General features: G+C 38.8%; 1 protein-coding gene across 1 annotated transcript; it reads right to left on the bottom strand.

Moving 5' to 3' along the window:
- Window positions 1–6,184: 6,184 nt before the first annotated feature.
- Window positions 6,185–7,916, bottom strand: LOC123944172 (dnaJ homolog subfamily A member 2-like). Its single transcript, XM_046009023.1, is given in 1 exon segment — window positions 6,185–7,916. A coding segment is annotated over 1 exon segment (1,239 nt). The 5' UTR covers window positions 7,858–7,916; the 3' UTR covers window positions 6,185–6,618.
- Window positions 7,917–16,016: the final 8,100 nt, after the last annotated feature.

The raw sequence follows: 16,016 nt of genomic DNA, 5'->3' as shown, positions 1-16,016 counted from the left end.
TTTCACTATGTTACACTTTTTATTCTGCCTTTGGTCTACCTATCCCAGCCCACTCTGATCCTGCAGAATAATCTACGAGTGTTTTAACCGATTTTATTTCAAAAACAGAGCCCCGCATATGAAGATCTGAGCTGTTACTATCAAGTTGCCTCTTGAAGCATTGATTTGACCCCTTTAATTTCCTTTTATGATACTATTAACAACTTCATGCTTTTTCATGTTGTAGCTGCATTTCTTTTGTGCCAATTCTGTTCTCTTGGGTCCCAGATGAACCGATTGGCCGTTGCCCTCCTTTCTGAGTTTCTTTCCCCTTCATACCCCTGTCTTCTCTATTGTGTGTGCTCCTTTTATTAACACACCTCCCGATTCTCACCTGAGTGTCTGGGTACACTCTGCCAGTCAAAAGCTTGGACATTTTCCCTGATCAGAGGACCATCATCATTGCTTATTTCATCTATTAGTTTAACAACTGCAGAGGACCTGGATGCTTGGTGCTCTATCTTAAGTGATCCAGTCACAAATTCTCCTCCACTGCTCCAATACCATCTGCTTTCTTCCTCCCTCCCAACGAAGCATTCATCTGCAGTCTTAATACCTTGTTTCTTATTGGACACATGCTGCTATAGTCTCTGCACCCAGCCCGGTTTAATTATTGTGCTCAGACCTTCCCTCCACGTTGATGATGCTTCAGTGATCATCACTGATTTCACAGTATCTCATCTCCTTTCAACAACGTGGATGGTTTCACCTTCTCTCTCTTTTAGCAGCTCTGCTTCTCTGAGACTTCCCCCACCCCTGTTTTTCATGAGAGTGAGGATAATATAAAACAAGGCCAGATACAATGTTACCCTTCCCACTACACACCTCTTCGGGCGCATCTTTATGTGAAATATATTTTATGGACATAATCAGGTCTTAGTCTTGGTGACTTTTCAATAGCCTTGAGATCTATAAAAGAACTAAAATGGCTTCTCTCTTGCCCTTTGAGAAAATAGAAATATCACTGCCTAAATACTAATGGTCATTTTTATGACTGCTGACGAGGCATAAAGCAGAAAGAACACAGACACACTTTAAAATGATCATTCATACCTGAAAAGTCTCACAATGCTCAACTCCTTATGAATCTGTTTACTGAGGAACGTATACATTCAAACAGGAATGCCAAAAGATATCACTTCTCTGTGGTAGGCACAGTAATGGCTCCCAAGATGTCCACGCACTAATCCAAGGAACCTGTAAGTATGTTCTCTGACAGGACCAAAGAGACTTTGTAGATGTGATTAAGTTTAGGACCTTGGGATGGGGAGATGATGTCATCATCTAGGTTACCAGGGTCTTTCTATGTGCAAGAAGAAGGCGGTGTCTCAGAGATTCGATGTGAGACAGACACTCCTGGCCATTGTTGATTCTGGAGATGGAGGAAGGAACACAAGCCAAGGAATTCAGAAAGTTTCTACAAACTGGAAAAGGCAAGGATCTGGATTATCCCCTGGCGCTTCCAGAAGGAACACACCCAGGCCAATACTTTGATGTTAGCCCAGCAAAGCCTCATTTTGGAATTCTGACATTCAGAACTGCCAAATAATAAATTTGTGTTGTTTTAAGCCGCTCAGCTCATGTCAATTTGTTTCAGCAGCAATAGGAAAGTAACATACTGCCCAAAGAGGCAGTTTCAATAAACGATTTACTAGAGCAGTAGAAATATCCCGTTAAGATCCTATAGAGTAAAATAGACTCAAATTACTTCTCACTTGCACCTTCCCAAATGAGGTTCATTTTTATTTCAACAACCCAAATGTCCATCCTGTATTTTTCCCCTTGGGCTGAACGTCCTTTAATATCTTTAGCTATTATTCACTACCTCTGCCCACGTTTGCTACCATGTCATATAATACAGAAAAATCCCTAAGCTTTACTTTCTCTTTCTTCAGTAAAGTGGAGTCCGTAAACCTTGGGGGCCTTTCCTTTTATTGGAGCAATAAATTCTTCCATTGAGATGAAGACTTATTTTTACAACCAGTTCCTTTTTTAATGATAACACGACCTACCACAAGGCCAGTGGAGGCTGGGTTGCCAGAAGTACATCTGCATTTTCAAGTCAAAAGCATTCCACCAAAATGCATTATTGATTAGTGTAGAAAGAAACATTCCATTAAAACACAAGGATATTCAGGAAATAAAGCACTAAGTACTCTTCATATATCATCATTTTTCCAGCTTGGCGGTTTTATAATTTTCTCATGTCCTTTCAGACCCGAGCCTCCATTCGAATATCCTGTGTCATTGTTTGTAAGGCTATTTTAGTTACTTCCTGAAGTACTAAATAGAAAGAACACCATTAACCTTCCCTCTCCCGACTCTTTTTTCAGACAGTGAAGCAAAACTACTGGCTGCTCTTTGAGCCTGACACAGACTGATTATATACTGCTGGGATGGGCACATTTTTGTTCCAGCTATATTGTAAGGGCACAAACAGCTTTCTTTCTCATTTAATTCCCACTTGTTAATCCAGTCATTCACTTAAAAGAGGTTAATTGAAAGCTCACTGACTCAACCCTGTGTGTATATTAATATGCTTGTATGTATGGTGAGTAATTTTTTGTAAAGTATGAGATCTCCGGTCCCGGCCTTCAAAGGGCTTACTAGCACCCTTTGCATATATTGAAAAGTTAATGAGTATTCTATAGTATAGTGATCGTCCAAAAAAATTGGTGGTAAATATATGAAAAAGGACATGATTTCTTCATCTCATTGGCTTGATAATCTCTCTTCTCTCACTTAAATAGATGTTTCCCTAAAGTTCAGGGTTTTGACACCTTGTCTTCATTACTCCCTTCCTTAGAGTATTTATATGAACATTTCTATCTGCCTATTTCCAATATGCTAATATGTTCTATGTGACACATTCACCTGGATTTCCCCAGACAACTTAATCCCAAGGTGTTTACAACCATATCCATGGTCTTCTCAACAGAGCCAAGTCTTTCTGTTACCTCTCCTCCTTTAATTAGTTGATGATGCCATTTTTTTCCTCAAGCATTTATGCTTAAAAATATAATTTCTGCAATAATGTCATTCTAGGTTTAGGATTGGCAGATAAAATACAAGATGCCCAATGAAATTTGAATGTCAGCTAAGCAACAAATGATATTTTAGTACAAGTATGCTCCAGGAGACATACTGTAATTTTATTTGCTAAATCTGGCAACCCCAGGCCAGGGGTTTTCAAACACCACTGTGTGTCAGAATCACTAGGGGGATTTGTGAAGAAACAGACTGCTGGATCCCAGCCCTGTAGTTTTTGATTCAGTAGGCCTGGGTGGGTTCTAATTCTAACAAATCAGGAATCTGCATTTCTGGCAAATCCTCAGTTGATACTGAGAAGACCAGCACTTTGAGAATCACTGTCCCAGTGATGAGATTAATTCCTCTCTTAGTTGTGATTCTCAATCCTGCCCGCATATTAGAACCAATTGGGGAGCTTTAAAAAAATCTTAATATATGGGGCTTATACGAGGTCTTCTACTTTAATTGAATGAGGTGTGGTCCAGGCATGGATGGGATTGTTAAGAAAGTTTCCAAGGCAGTTTTAACCTGTAGCCAGGAAAAACATGACTAATTGTGTATACTTGCATTCAGTCTACTGAGTCTCTTCAAAATTACAGATAAATCAAAGCCTTGCAACTTCTTGTTTTAAATAACGGTCTAACCCACTTTCTAATTCTCATGGCTTCACTCTTTAATTTGTCTATTACACAACTGTGGATTAGTTCTTCTGAGGCATTTCTGATTATATCATTGGCATTTTAAAACATCTCCAAATCGATCCTTGACGATTGGATAAATATACCCTTCTTATGTTGGCGTTTAAGACCCTGCCCAATCTCTCTCCAGCCTGCTTCTCACTGGGGGTAAGTTCAGGATCCTCCGCCATCATCATCTTGAACTGGAACATGTTGAAAAATCATTTTAAGATTGTTTTCTCATATAAACCTGATGCCCCAGAGAAAAATAAGCTGCAGTTGTTTCCTTGTCCCTTTGTCTTCCCGGCATGTCTCTTGCTGCCTGACCAGTGACCGGTTTGTCTTCATCTCTCCCTTCCAGGTAAATCACTTCTCTTGTCTCTTTGACCTTTCCTTGCATATCTGGAAATGCTCTCTTTCCTCAAAAGCCTCCTTCTTTAAACAAATTAAAGTACCTAATCCAACTTGGATTGCTCATTCATTCGATCAGTTCACATGCAATCAATATTTACAAGAGCGCTCTTTATGTGCACTGGCTACCTCAGAGAATGAGGCATCCCTGCTCCCCAAAGCTTCTGTTCAGTGGGAAAGACAGTCAACAAATGAATGGGTATTACCTGATGGTAACTAATAAGAAGACAGGAAAGGAAGGGACTGAAAGATGGGGGTAGTGCAGAGCTGTTTTGAATAAAGAGGTTTGGTCTGGAGACGCTTCTTGCATAAACTGCATTTTACTTGGGGCCCATGTAAACAAAGGAAGTAGACACGTGGCCATCTAGAGGAAAGCTTCACATACCAAATTCTTGAAGACTGAACACTTGGAGCCATAACAAGGCCACTGTAAAAACTGTGGTCTGTTCTTTTTTTCCAAAGATTTTATTTATTTATTTGACAGAGATCACAAGTGGGCAGAGAGGCAGGCAAAGAGATAGAGAGGGGGAAGCAGGCTCCCCGCTGAGCAAAGAGCCCGAGGCGGGGCTTGATTCCAGGATCCTGGGATCATGACCTGAGCCCAGGATCCTGGGATCATGACATGAGCCAAAGGCAGAGGCTATAACCCATTGAGCCACCCAGGTGCGCCAAAACTGTGGTCTGTTCTATGTGAAGCCACTGGAGGATTGTGCCGACAGGAGTGGTGCAGTATGATCTATATTCTTTTTTTTTTTAAATTTATTTATTTTTTCAGCGTAACAGTATTCATTGTTTTTGCACAACACCCAGTGCTCCATGCAAAACGTGCCCTCCCTATGATCTATATTCTAAAAGAACATCGGGGCTACTCTGTCCAGAACAAAAAATGGGGGCAAGGATGGAAGCAGGGAGAACAGGAAGTTCGGACAATAATTCAGGTGCTCAGGAGACAGTAGTGTCAGTGAAGACAGAACAGTCTAAAAGGGGAGCTAGCTATGTTGGGAGATACTGAATGGGGGTAAAGGGTTGAGTTTCAGATGCCACATCTGTAATGAGGGAAAAGTGTGATTCAGTTGCTGGAATAATGATCTATTTATTGGTTTGGCTATTCATTATTAAATGAAGATCATTTATTTTAGGTAAAGAAATTGTTACACCAACAACAGGCATTTATGTGTCTATGCTTTTATATCATACAAAAAGTATAGAGGTGGATTTTTCTTGAAGTGAATGAAGCCCCAGCGTCATCCTTCCCGCAAACTTGGCTCTCTAAAGGCATTGAAGAGTTCTCTAGGAAGGGGGGAAGCCAGGTTTCATTTCTGATAGACTGTTTATGGGGATCTCAGAAAAAAGTGACTTTAGTAATTCATTGTGACTTCCTTTTTTTAATCTAAATAAATACTCATTTATGTACCTAAGTTATGTTTTCACTTTATTTTGTATTTTTCTTAAAAGGCCTCACAAATTATGTAGTAAATGTTACATGTTTATGTGTGTATTAAACAATTACATAAATACTAAATTTCTGCATGTTTAATTTATATTATGATTATGACATATCCATGTTATATATGTGTAGATCTGTTTAATGCATTTTAGTTGTTATATATTACTCTATGATTATTACTATTTATCCTTCTCCTCCTGTTGAAAAATTAGCTAGTTTCAAATTCTTCTGCTGTTCAAAAGAATGGACATGATCTTAGACACCTTGTATCCACTTACTAGAGTTTCTTTGTCTGTAAATGTGGTTCTTTAAGTTAAAAGACCAAAGTCAAAGTGGGTGAATCAATTTAACCTTTGGTAGTTTATGAAACTAGGTGAACCTATGTTTTTTTTTTTTTAATTTATACCAACTGCTTTTTAGTATATTATCGAGTTTCAGAAACCTTTCACAAGATGGTAAAAAAAAGGGGGGGGGGAGGGCTTTACGACCACAGTTAATGTTATTTTTTTCCATTGTTCCCAGTCAGCTCCAAACCCATTGTGTGCAAAGCCCATTTTTCCATGCATCTAAATGATAGATACAGGCTATGAAATTCTTTATTCTATTTGTAGCAGCTTACGCAGGTGCAGCCAAACACAAAGCTTCAGGACAAATTGTACACAAACTTTACAATGTGGGATTTGGATTTAAAATATGAAACATAAAATCTACACAAAACTGATAAAAATCAAGCACGGATACCAGGACTGAAACTTATAACCCATGTGTGAAAGGGAGTCTTATTTCCTTTCAAGTGCTTTATTCTGCTACAAAACAGTCAAAATGAAGATGTAAAGCTTTGTGGTTAGTTTAAATTATACACTCTGTAGATACTATACCAATTTTAAAAGTTACACATAGACCAACAGATGTCCATCAGTTCATCTGGACTGACCAGACACTCCAGCTGGATCGCTGAAAGCAAACCGGGCAAATGTGGAAAGAAAATCCACCTGTGCAATTTGTTTGCAGAGTTTACTGATGGGCACATTGCACTCCTGGTCCATGATGGCTGCTACTTTCTTCATCAGAGCAATCATTATAGGCTTCACGCCTCTGACCACCTCCCGAGCCCCGAGTGCTATCAAATTCTTGAAGCTCTACCTCCTCCGTGTCTCCAATTATGTTTGGAACTTCTGGTCTAGATGGCAGAAGATCTTCTAGTTCAGAAAGCTTGTCTGGGTTGATCCAGTTGTTTTCAGGAAACTGCACATCAAACTTTATGTAAAGATCACCTTTTTCAAAGGGATTACGATACTGTGGCATTCCTTCCCCTCGAACTACATGGACACAACCTGGTTCAATTACTTTTCCAGGGGGATATTTCACCACAATCTGACGTCCATCAAGGTGCTTAAATGTGAACTGAAATCCACATAGAGCTTCAACAAGTCCTATCTTATATGTCATGTGCAAATCATTCCCATCTCTCTGGAACACCTCATGTTCCTTCTCTTGTAGCAAAAGTACAATGTCTCCTGGTTCCACTCCTGGGGCCTGATCTGCTTCCCCAGTGAATGTAGTTCTCTGTCCATGTTTCATGCCTTTGTCTACGTGGACTTCAAGAATCTTGACTTCTTTAATCACCTTCTTCCCTTCACATTTTTTACAGCGGTCCTTTTCATTAATTACCTCTCCTTCTCCATTACAATCAGAACACACAGACTGCATCTGTTGTACCATTCCTGGAGCCAGCTGTCTGATCATGATGTGTACACCTCGACCCCGACAAGCACTACACTTCTGAACAGCTCCAGACTTTCCGCCTTGGCCCCTGCATGCACTACAGAGTACATTCTTGCGAAGTTGTAGTTTGGTTGTCTTGCCATTATACAGATCTTCTAAAGACACTTTAAGCGGATGCATCACTTCTTCTCCTCTTCTTCTGCCATTTCGACTTCTACTCTGATTGCCCATGAAGCCGAACAATCCCCCACCAAAAATGTGAGAGAAAATATCATCCATGCCACCACCTCCACCGCTACCTTCCCGAAGACCTTGTTCTCCATATCTGTCCTATAATTCACGCGTCTCAGGATTTGACAGTACTTCATATGCAAAACTGATTTCTTTGAATTTGTCACCAGCATTTGGATTCTTATCAGGATGGTATTCCTTGGCTAACTTTCTGTACGTCTTCTTTAGCTCGTTCTCGCTGGCGCCGGGCGGGACGCCCAGGATGTCGTGCAGCTTGGTGTCGGCCACGTTTGCCATGGCGGCCGGCCGGGCAGCACTTAGGGAAGAAGGCGACGGAGCAGACAGAGCGCAGCCAGGCCCACAGCGGCGTTGGCGGCAGCGCAGGCCGAGGAAGACAGCGAGGGAAAGAGGGCAGTGAGCCTATTTTTAATTGAACTTCCATGATACTAATTGTGGTAAGCAGAATATTGACACCTGCCCCAGATGTCCACGGTCTAATCACCCAAACCCGCGAATATGTTAAACTGTGGAGGTTTGCAGGTAAAATGACTTTTTATCTGCTAACACTGACACTGAGTAAGGATATTAGCTTGTATTATCCAAGTGGTTCCAATTTAATCACAAGTATTCTCAAAAGTGGAACAAGAGAGCAGAAGAGGAGAACTAGGGAGACAGCAACATGAGGGGATCTTGTGTGGATGTTGCTGGATTTGAAGATGGAGGAAGAGGACCAGTCAAGGAGGCAGGTGGCCTCTAAAAGCTGGAAAAGGTAAGGAGAGCCTCTAGGCAGAAATGTACCCTGCTGCCATCTTGATCTTGGCCCAGTGGGACCCCATCAGACCTCCTGTAAGGTAGGAAATTTTGTCTTATTTCCAACTACTACATTCATAGTAACCTTCAAAAGCAGCTATAGAAAAAGAATATGCTAGTGAAGGTAAGAATCTTTTCATATATTCATTGGACATTCAGGTTTCTCTGTGAATTACCTGTACATACTTACTGCTTTTATCTCTATCAGAGTGTTTGCCTTTTCTTAAGTGGATAATAGCATTTTAGAAGTACTTGAGAAAAGTACTATTTGTTATGTGCATTGTGTTCTGGGGTGCTTTGGAGGGTTTTGTTTTTTGTACATAAACAAGACTATTTTGGGGTTTTAACAATTGGTAACTTTATAAAAAAAAGTTAAACTGAGTTCCTTTTTGGTCTTTAAGGTTGGTGTAAAAACTTCAACATATGTCTAGTAATTCTTAATCACTTTTAAGGACCATTTGGATAACATTTAATATTGACACCTACACTAAAGTCTTTCATTTTGAAATGCATTTATAAACATATTTAATATAATTTTAAATAATATTCTATAAGATAGTTGCTTGAATTAAGAAACAAAAATTTCTGAATGCTTAAATAGCTTATATGCTTTGGTGGAAACAAGCCTATTCAATGTCCAGATCTTGCTTTCTAAGGTCATTCTCCAATAAAAGGAACCATAGGTCCCTGGAGTAATGGCTGACCCTAGGGTTGGCCATGACCTATATACCAAATAAGACTGGAAACTTTTGGTGAGAGAATGTAAGGACATACTTGTTAAAATATATACCCATTTGCACATGCACACTCAAGCCAGTGTCTATCAAAGGGTCATGGGATTTAACCGAAAGAGCTCCCATTGACCAAAGTGGAACAATATAAATGATCAAATGCATACATAAATGAGGAGAATAGGCAAATCTTCCATGCAGAAAAATTTCAAATGATTTATGTAGGTATTTTCCTATCAAGGACATTCCCCAGTCCTTAACTGTGGGCTGCACGGAGGGACTTTTGCCAAAGAGTACCATTTGGAAAAAAGGGGGCAAAGGAGTGGGGAGAGGCACCCGAGGAGAGAGCAACTTTACACTGGAGAAACCTGATAATGACTGCCCTAGCCAGGTGGTCAAGGTTAACATCCACAGTGATGTCATTTTGATGTATGTGACTAGAACAGCACTTTACCTCTGTGGGCTTCTTCCTCAAAACTCCTACTCAGGGCTGAATCATGAGAAAAATATCAGATAAATCCCTATTGAGGGACGCTCTACAAAATACCTGACTGGTCCTGCTCAAAACTGTTAAGCACTTCTAGTCTATAAGGGTTTTTCTAGTAAAACAAACAAACAAACAAACTTTGACCTTTAAGGAGCCATGATGACTAAATGTAATCCCTGGAATGGGATCCTAGAACATCCTAAGTCTACGTCAATTCAACTCTGAATTTTAAATTGAAAGAACAGGACTAATATTTATAGGAAAAATCCTCTTAAATGTTAGACGTATATAAATTACAAAATAATACAGAGTACACATTAATAGTATGATTCACTTGCCTAATTCTATCTTCCTAGACTTAAAAGATATGTATACACTTAAAAAAACAAAAAAAGGTAGACCCTATTGAGTTGGAGCTTCTCATCCACTAATGAAGAAATTGCTCAGACTGGTGAACTGAGCTCACTTTCTCCCAGAGATTTTGTTTGGGCATGAGATTAGGAGCAGTGGAGAACCACGGATTCTTTTCCTACACTGAATCATATTGAGCCCCATTTTTAGTTGCCATGTCCCACTCATCAGCTTGAAGGATGTTGGTCTCATCGTTCATATTACTGAACTTTCTAGCCATACACAGAAATCTACATCCTCTCTACAGATCAAGCACAATTAAAACAAAATTATTTGGGGCTTAAGATCTTAATGACATATTTCCGTCTAATAAAGTAGTCTGAAATACTGGGATCCTAAGATTGATAAATGTTTTTTAATGAAAAAGATCTTCTAAATCTGTTCTTTTCCTTGGGTTACATAACACTTATGAAGTTTACAGTGAATTTTTGATGGCTCACATGAATTTTTCTGACTTAGCAGGAGGATCTCATGTGTTGTAGTCTTGCTATAGCCACATATTGTAGTCTGCCTTAATTTTATCATACAAAAGATTTATTTTCATAAGATTTTGTTAATATTATGTTGCAATTTCTGTGAATCCAAACCATATGAAAATGTTACTTTCTCCTAAGTTTAGCATTTTACTTTATCATGTAGATTCTTAATCTGCTTAAAATGTACTTACTGTGTGAAATAGGGATTTAACAAATCATCTGGGCAGGCAACTCTCCACGGCACACTAATAAGACTATTGAATAGTCCATTCATTCCTAATTTATTTGCACTGATATTTCTAGAACATAAGCTCATTGAAGCATTGGTATCTTTGTCCATTTTATTCACTGTTTATCTCCAGTATCTAGAAAAAGGGGTGCTACTCAATGGTTATTTATTGAATAAATACTTTCCATATGAATTTGCATATATTTCTTTACCTTTTGAAAACCGTAGTTCTATTCATGAAAACGAGTTCACTGTTTTCTGAATAATGTTGAATTTTCTTTGTGATTTCATACAGTTTCATATGTACAAATCTTCAATATTTAAGGCTTAAACCTAATATTCTTCATGAATTTAGATTAAACCAGACCCAATCCCACCCTCATGTCTAATGATAATTGCCATCTTAATCTTTTTTTTTTTTTTTTGCTTTACTAACTTGGTAGTAGAAAAGTACGTAAAAAAGTTTAGTTCAAATCTCAATCATTTACTTTATGTCTAATCAAGCCAACTTATTTTCCAAAGTTTGTGTATTAGCTATCAGAGCTTTTAGAATCTTTGGGAAAATAAGACATATATGTTACTTAACACAATGGCTATCCTACAAATCTCTTGTTGAAGCTGAATTTCATTTCACTATGAAGATGCTTAGGAACTGATACTTCTGTATTTATGTTAGTCCAATTTTTTTGGGGGGGGGGATGGGAGATAGGGAGAGGGAAACTTGCTACACCCAAGGAGAAGAACATGGGTTAAGACACATTCATTCTGGTTAGTGTGGATTTCATCACCTTGTGTGACAAGATATAAGCTTTCAGTTTTATCTTTTATATGATGGGTGATGATACCAGACTTTCAAGGTTATTGTGAAAAATAAAGATGCTATTTATAAAGTCACTACTACATTCTAGAACACTTGGTAAGTTTGTTTTCTTCCTCTTATATATGAAGAGACCAAGATTTAATCATCTTTAAATAACTCAATAAGCTAACAATCCTATTCATATGTAGTAGATGCTAAAAACTTTTTGATTAGTAATTAACAAAGAAGGAAACCAAGCATACCTGAAAGAAAGATCATGATTGCTATGAGTTTGTGTTCTTCCTAGCACTGCTATTTTTTGTGTAGACTTTAAGACTATTTGGGTATTAGCAGTGTGATATGTTTATATATGCAAGTTAACTCTAATTTGCACCTTGGGGAAAGTTGGTGTTTATAATACCCTCTTCAGGAATCCACACTTCAGAGGTGGTTAAATAACATGTCCTGTGAAGCACCCCAATCAGAAATCCACACCTTCAGAGGTGGTAACTTAGCACTCTTACATGGAAATTTACACAAGAGGGGTTTATTATTAGCATGAGGGGTGTTAAAAATAATTTTCCATCAGTGAAATAAAGGCATTAAACATAGATGGTTGCTTAGGAAGTTTGTATATATCTCTGATGGCAAATGCATGAATGAAGTATAAGAATTTAGCAATCTTAGCAGTGGAATAATATCCATGCAGCTCTTGGGGTCCTGTGAACCTCTACTTCAAAGAGACCCCTGCCACCTAGGCTTACAGAAGACAGACTGGGTCTGCCACCAGAGTCTTACTGAATCTGCCTCTTGAGAGTCTTCTGAGTCTGCTAATCGGAGAGCTTAGCTACTGAACACATGGTATAACTCTCCTTTATTGCCACTTGCTAACAGGGTTTTGCACAGTATATACAGAGAGAATTTTGTCTTGGACCTCAGATATTCACCAGTAACAAAGCTGTAAGGGAACAGGATCTTAGTTCATGGTTACCCTAGGAGAGTTTCCCAGTATTTAAGGAAACTTTGCTGTTACTAAGTTGTTGTTTTTATTTTAAGCTAAAACCATGACTTACTGACATAAAATGAACAAACACATGTTAAATATTTAACTGACTAACAAGGGAATCAGGATAATGCAATACCTGGTTCAAAGGAAAACCCGAAGAACAGGTACATTTATAGATCTGGGATACTAAAAAGAATATGCAAACGGAGGGGTGTTGGTCTCCAAGAACACCCTCAGGCTCAGAGGTTAGGTAGAAGCTCAGAAGCTCTTCTTATGGTTATGGATTCATACAGTAAAGCGATGCAGATCAGACACCAGAATCAGCAAAGGTAAAAGACACAGAGGGCAAAATGTGGGAGAAGCCTGGCACACATTTCCAGGTGTCCCCTCTCTGGAGTCTCAGAGGGTTGCACATAGTTCTTCCAACAACAATGTGTGACAACACCTGGGAAGGGAAGCTCACCCGAGGGTTGGCGGCCATGAATTTTATCGGTAGTCATATGGATACATGGGGACCACCTGACCTCAGCCACTCTGACTCCAGCCCACCCCTCAGAGCAATAAAAGCCTTTCCCCGTAAGTTGCACAGTTAGTATACACTTGTCTGGCCTAAATCGTACAGACTAGCTCAAAGCCTAAAAATCTATTAAAACCTTATCAGGAAGAATATTCTTAGGACTCCAAGGTTTTCTCCTTGGAACTGACCAAAAGCCAGTCCTGAAGAAAGGCCTTTGTTTGGAATGTATAAAGTCTAAGTCATGCAAGCTTGCCGAATTAATCCTCTTCTGCCCAAGTGTCGAAACAATCTTTTCCTTGTGGGGAAGGGAAAGGTCCTTCCAAACAGGATTTCTTTTCATGTTTATGTACAGTAACTTTCCATTGATACCAATTATCTACAACTTGCAGAGGTGAAAATAGCTCCCATTGAATCAGAATTGGCTAACATTGAAAGTGTAATTCACTAGTGCAGCCCAGAGGAGGCAAACCTTGGGCATTGTGGCCCAGCAAATCAGCTGAAGTTCTTTTACTACAGTGATCATCCCTTAGTGAGTTCATGCAAAATACTGTGGAGCAGGATGTTGATTCACAAAACTATGGATTTTCAACCTTATGATTTTCTGTTCTTTTAAGAAGTATCTCAGGGTGGTAAGGGCAAACTATAACCCCAGCCACCTGTTTCCGCAGGTAAGGTAGCTCCCCTCCTGAGCCATCTCTTTTAACAGCTTTCAATTTACTCTTTGAGTTAGTAGTAAACTAAGGGGTTCTTTTTCTATTTGAAGTTTTGCTTATGTAAGGTGTCTTCTCATAGGTTTCTATGGGAAATATTAAATATAAAACCTGAAATATTTTTCTATTAAGGTTATTTGTGTGTGTGTGTGTGTGTGTGTACATCTGCGTGGGTGTGCGCTCATGAGTGTGTTTGAGGGAGATGAATGGATGGTGTCATTTACAAGGCAATTGAAGATGTTACAAACAATATAGAAACAGTGGCCTTGGTTGCTATGGGTAAGGAAAGCTCCCCAGGGTTTTAAGGAGGTATCCTCAAAACAGAGCCAATCTTGTATAACTCTATCATTGAGAAATGTGGCCAGTCATTTTTCCCTTTTAAAAGTGGGGTGGTCCTTCGACTTCTGAAAGAGATGGATAACCACTGATAAAGAAGGATCTACTTCTGAGTGTTGGGGGAGGGCTATAATAAAGAGCAGGTAAAGTATAGTCTCATTTATGTACTAATGTATATCTAGAAGTGTATACATTGCAGACAATAGTTTTTCTGGGACTATTGAGATTATGAATGGTTGTAATTTTCTTCCCTTTGCTCAATAAATTCTAAATGTCCTATGATGAACATATTTTATTTAATAAGAAAGTGAACAGAAAATATTTTTTTGTCCTAATGAAATTCAGGAAAAATAAGTGAACACATGTTATCACCTCCCACAGTGGCAAACCTCTTGAGCTCTAAGAAAGAAAACAATGCAATGAGTGCAATTGGGTTATATCTGGTACTTCACTCAGTTGCCCTAAACGCAAGTTCTCACTTTATCAGTCATTGATCTCTCTCAAGTTAAAAAAAAGGTGGGGATGGAGAGGATATGTTCTTAATGAATTGGAAAAGTTAAAAACTGCTACATTTGAAGAGAAAAGTAGCACTAATCAGGCAAAAGCCAAAGGCGATGAGCAAACAATATGAGTTTATACTAAGATTATTTGGACAGCTTATTTCTTGTGTTGAGAGAAATACATGGAGGTGAATTGGCTTAATGCAGAATTTCTCAGCTTTGACATTACTGATATTTTAGGCCAGATAATTCTTGCTGACACTGTTCCGTGCATTCATTATAGGATGGTTAGCATCATCACTAGCCTTTACCAGATCCCAGGAGCAACACTCAACTTGGGACAACTGAACATGTGTCCAGAACCCACCAAACATATCTTGGGGCCATCTCCCCCTTAGTGAGAACCACTGCCTTAATGAACCACTTGCCTGGAATTTCTACATGGGTGGCTTTGTAAGTTAGAATTATTTTTGGTGGCCTGTGAGAGATAAACCCCAAATAATGGTTCTTCAAAGAATTATTTCTTATGTAACAGAAATCTGAGAGTGGGTCATTCAGAGCTGTCATGGCAATTCCATGGGTTCTTCAAATTTCAATTCCTTCATCTCCTACACTTGGCTTCATTTCTCAGTCACCTCGTCGTTCAAATGGGTGCTGGATATCTAGTCACCACAACCATTTTCCCGGCAAGCCAAAAGAGGAAAGGCAAAGAAGGCTGAGAAGACTGCATTTTCCTTTAAAGAGTATTCCTGAAAGTCCTTTACTCTTTCACTTCATTTCATTGCCTAGAACTTTGCTACATAGCGCTCACTTAGCTCACTCATGTAGTACTGTAGTTAAGCACATCATCTCTCCAAATCTCTGCAGGGGTTTCCATTAGAAAGTAGGTAAATGGATATTGGGGTTACATTCTCTTAACATTCTATATAACATTATGGATGGAATTTTCTAGAAAGTTGAGTCCAAATAAAATATTACCAATTACTATAGACTATCTGTTGCAAAATAAAATACAAACGTTAAAGTAAAAACAATCTATGACTGAGTTGTCTACATAATAGAAATTAGAAAAATACTGGTTTTAACCCAGTATTTGGAAAACCATCCTAAACCATTTGTACTGCTGTCTAGACAAGTACAGTATAGTGAATATCATTAGGTCTGTCTGCAGCATGTGGTTTCCTTACAGAAGACTTCAGTCAGCGTTCTCCTGAGTGCAGAACCTGAGATAGTGATTTCTGTGCAGGTAGTTCATTTGGAAAGTCCTCTTATGGAACAGGAGTAAGAAGATGAAATCAAGAGGGAAAGGAAGACAACACACACAAGGATTTTTTTTTTTTTTTGAGGATGTATTTTGCAAATTTTTGTAGTATCCCCTGAGGAGTTTTATATACTTCATAAGAAAAAAAAAAAAAAAAAAAACTATCTACCTGACTGTCCAATG

Source organism: Meles meles, chromosome 6, assembly GCF_922984935.1.
Source record: "Meles meles chromosome 6, mMelMel3.1 paternal haplotype, whole genome shotgun sequence".
Taxonomy (NCBI): domain Eukaryota; kingdom Metazoa; phylum Chordata; class Mammalia; order Carnivora; family Mustelidae; genus Meles; species Meles meles.
The sequence above is the reverse complement of the archived record's forward strand: the minus strand, read 5'-3'. Positions and strand labels throughout refer to the sequence as shown.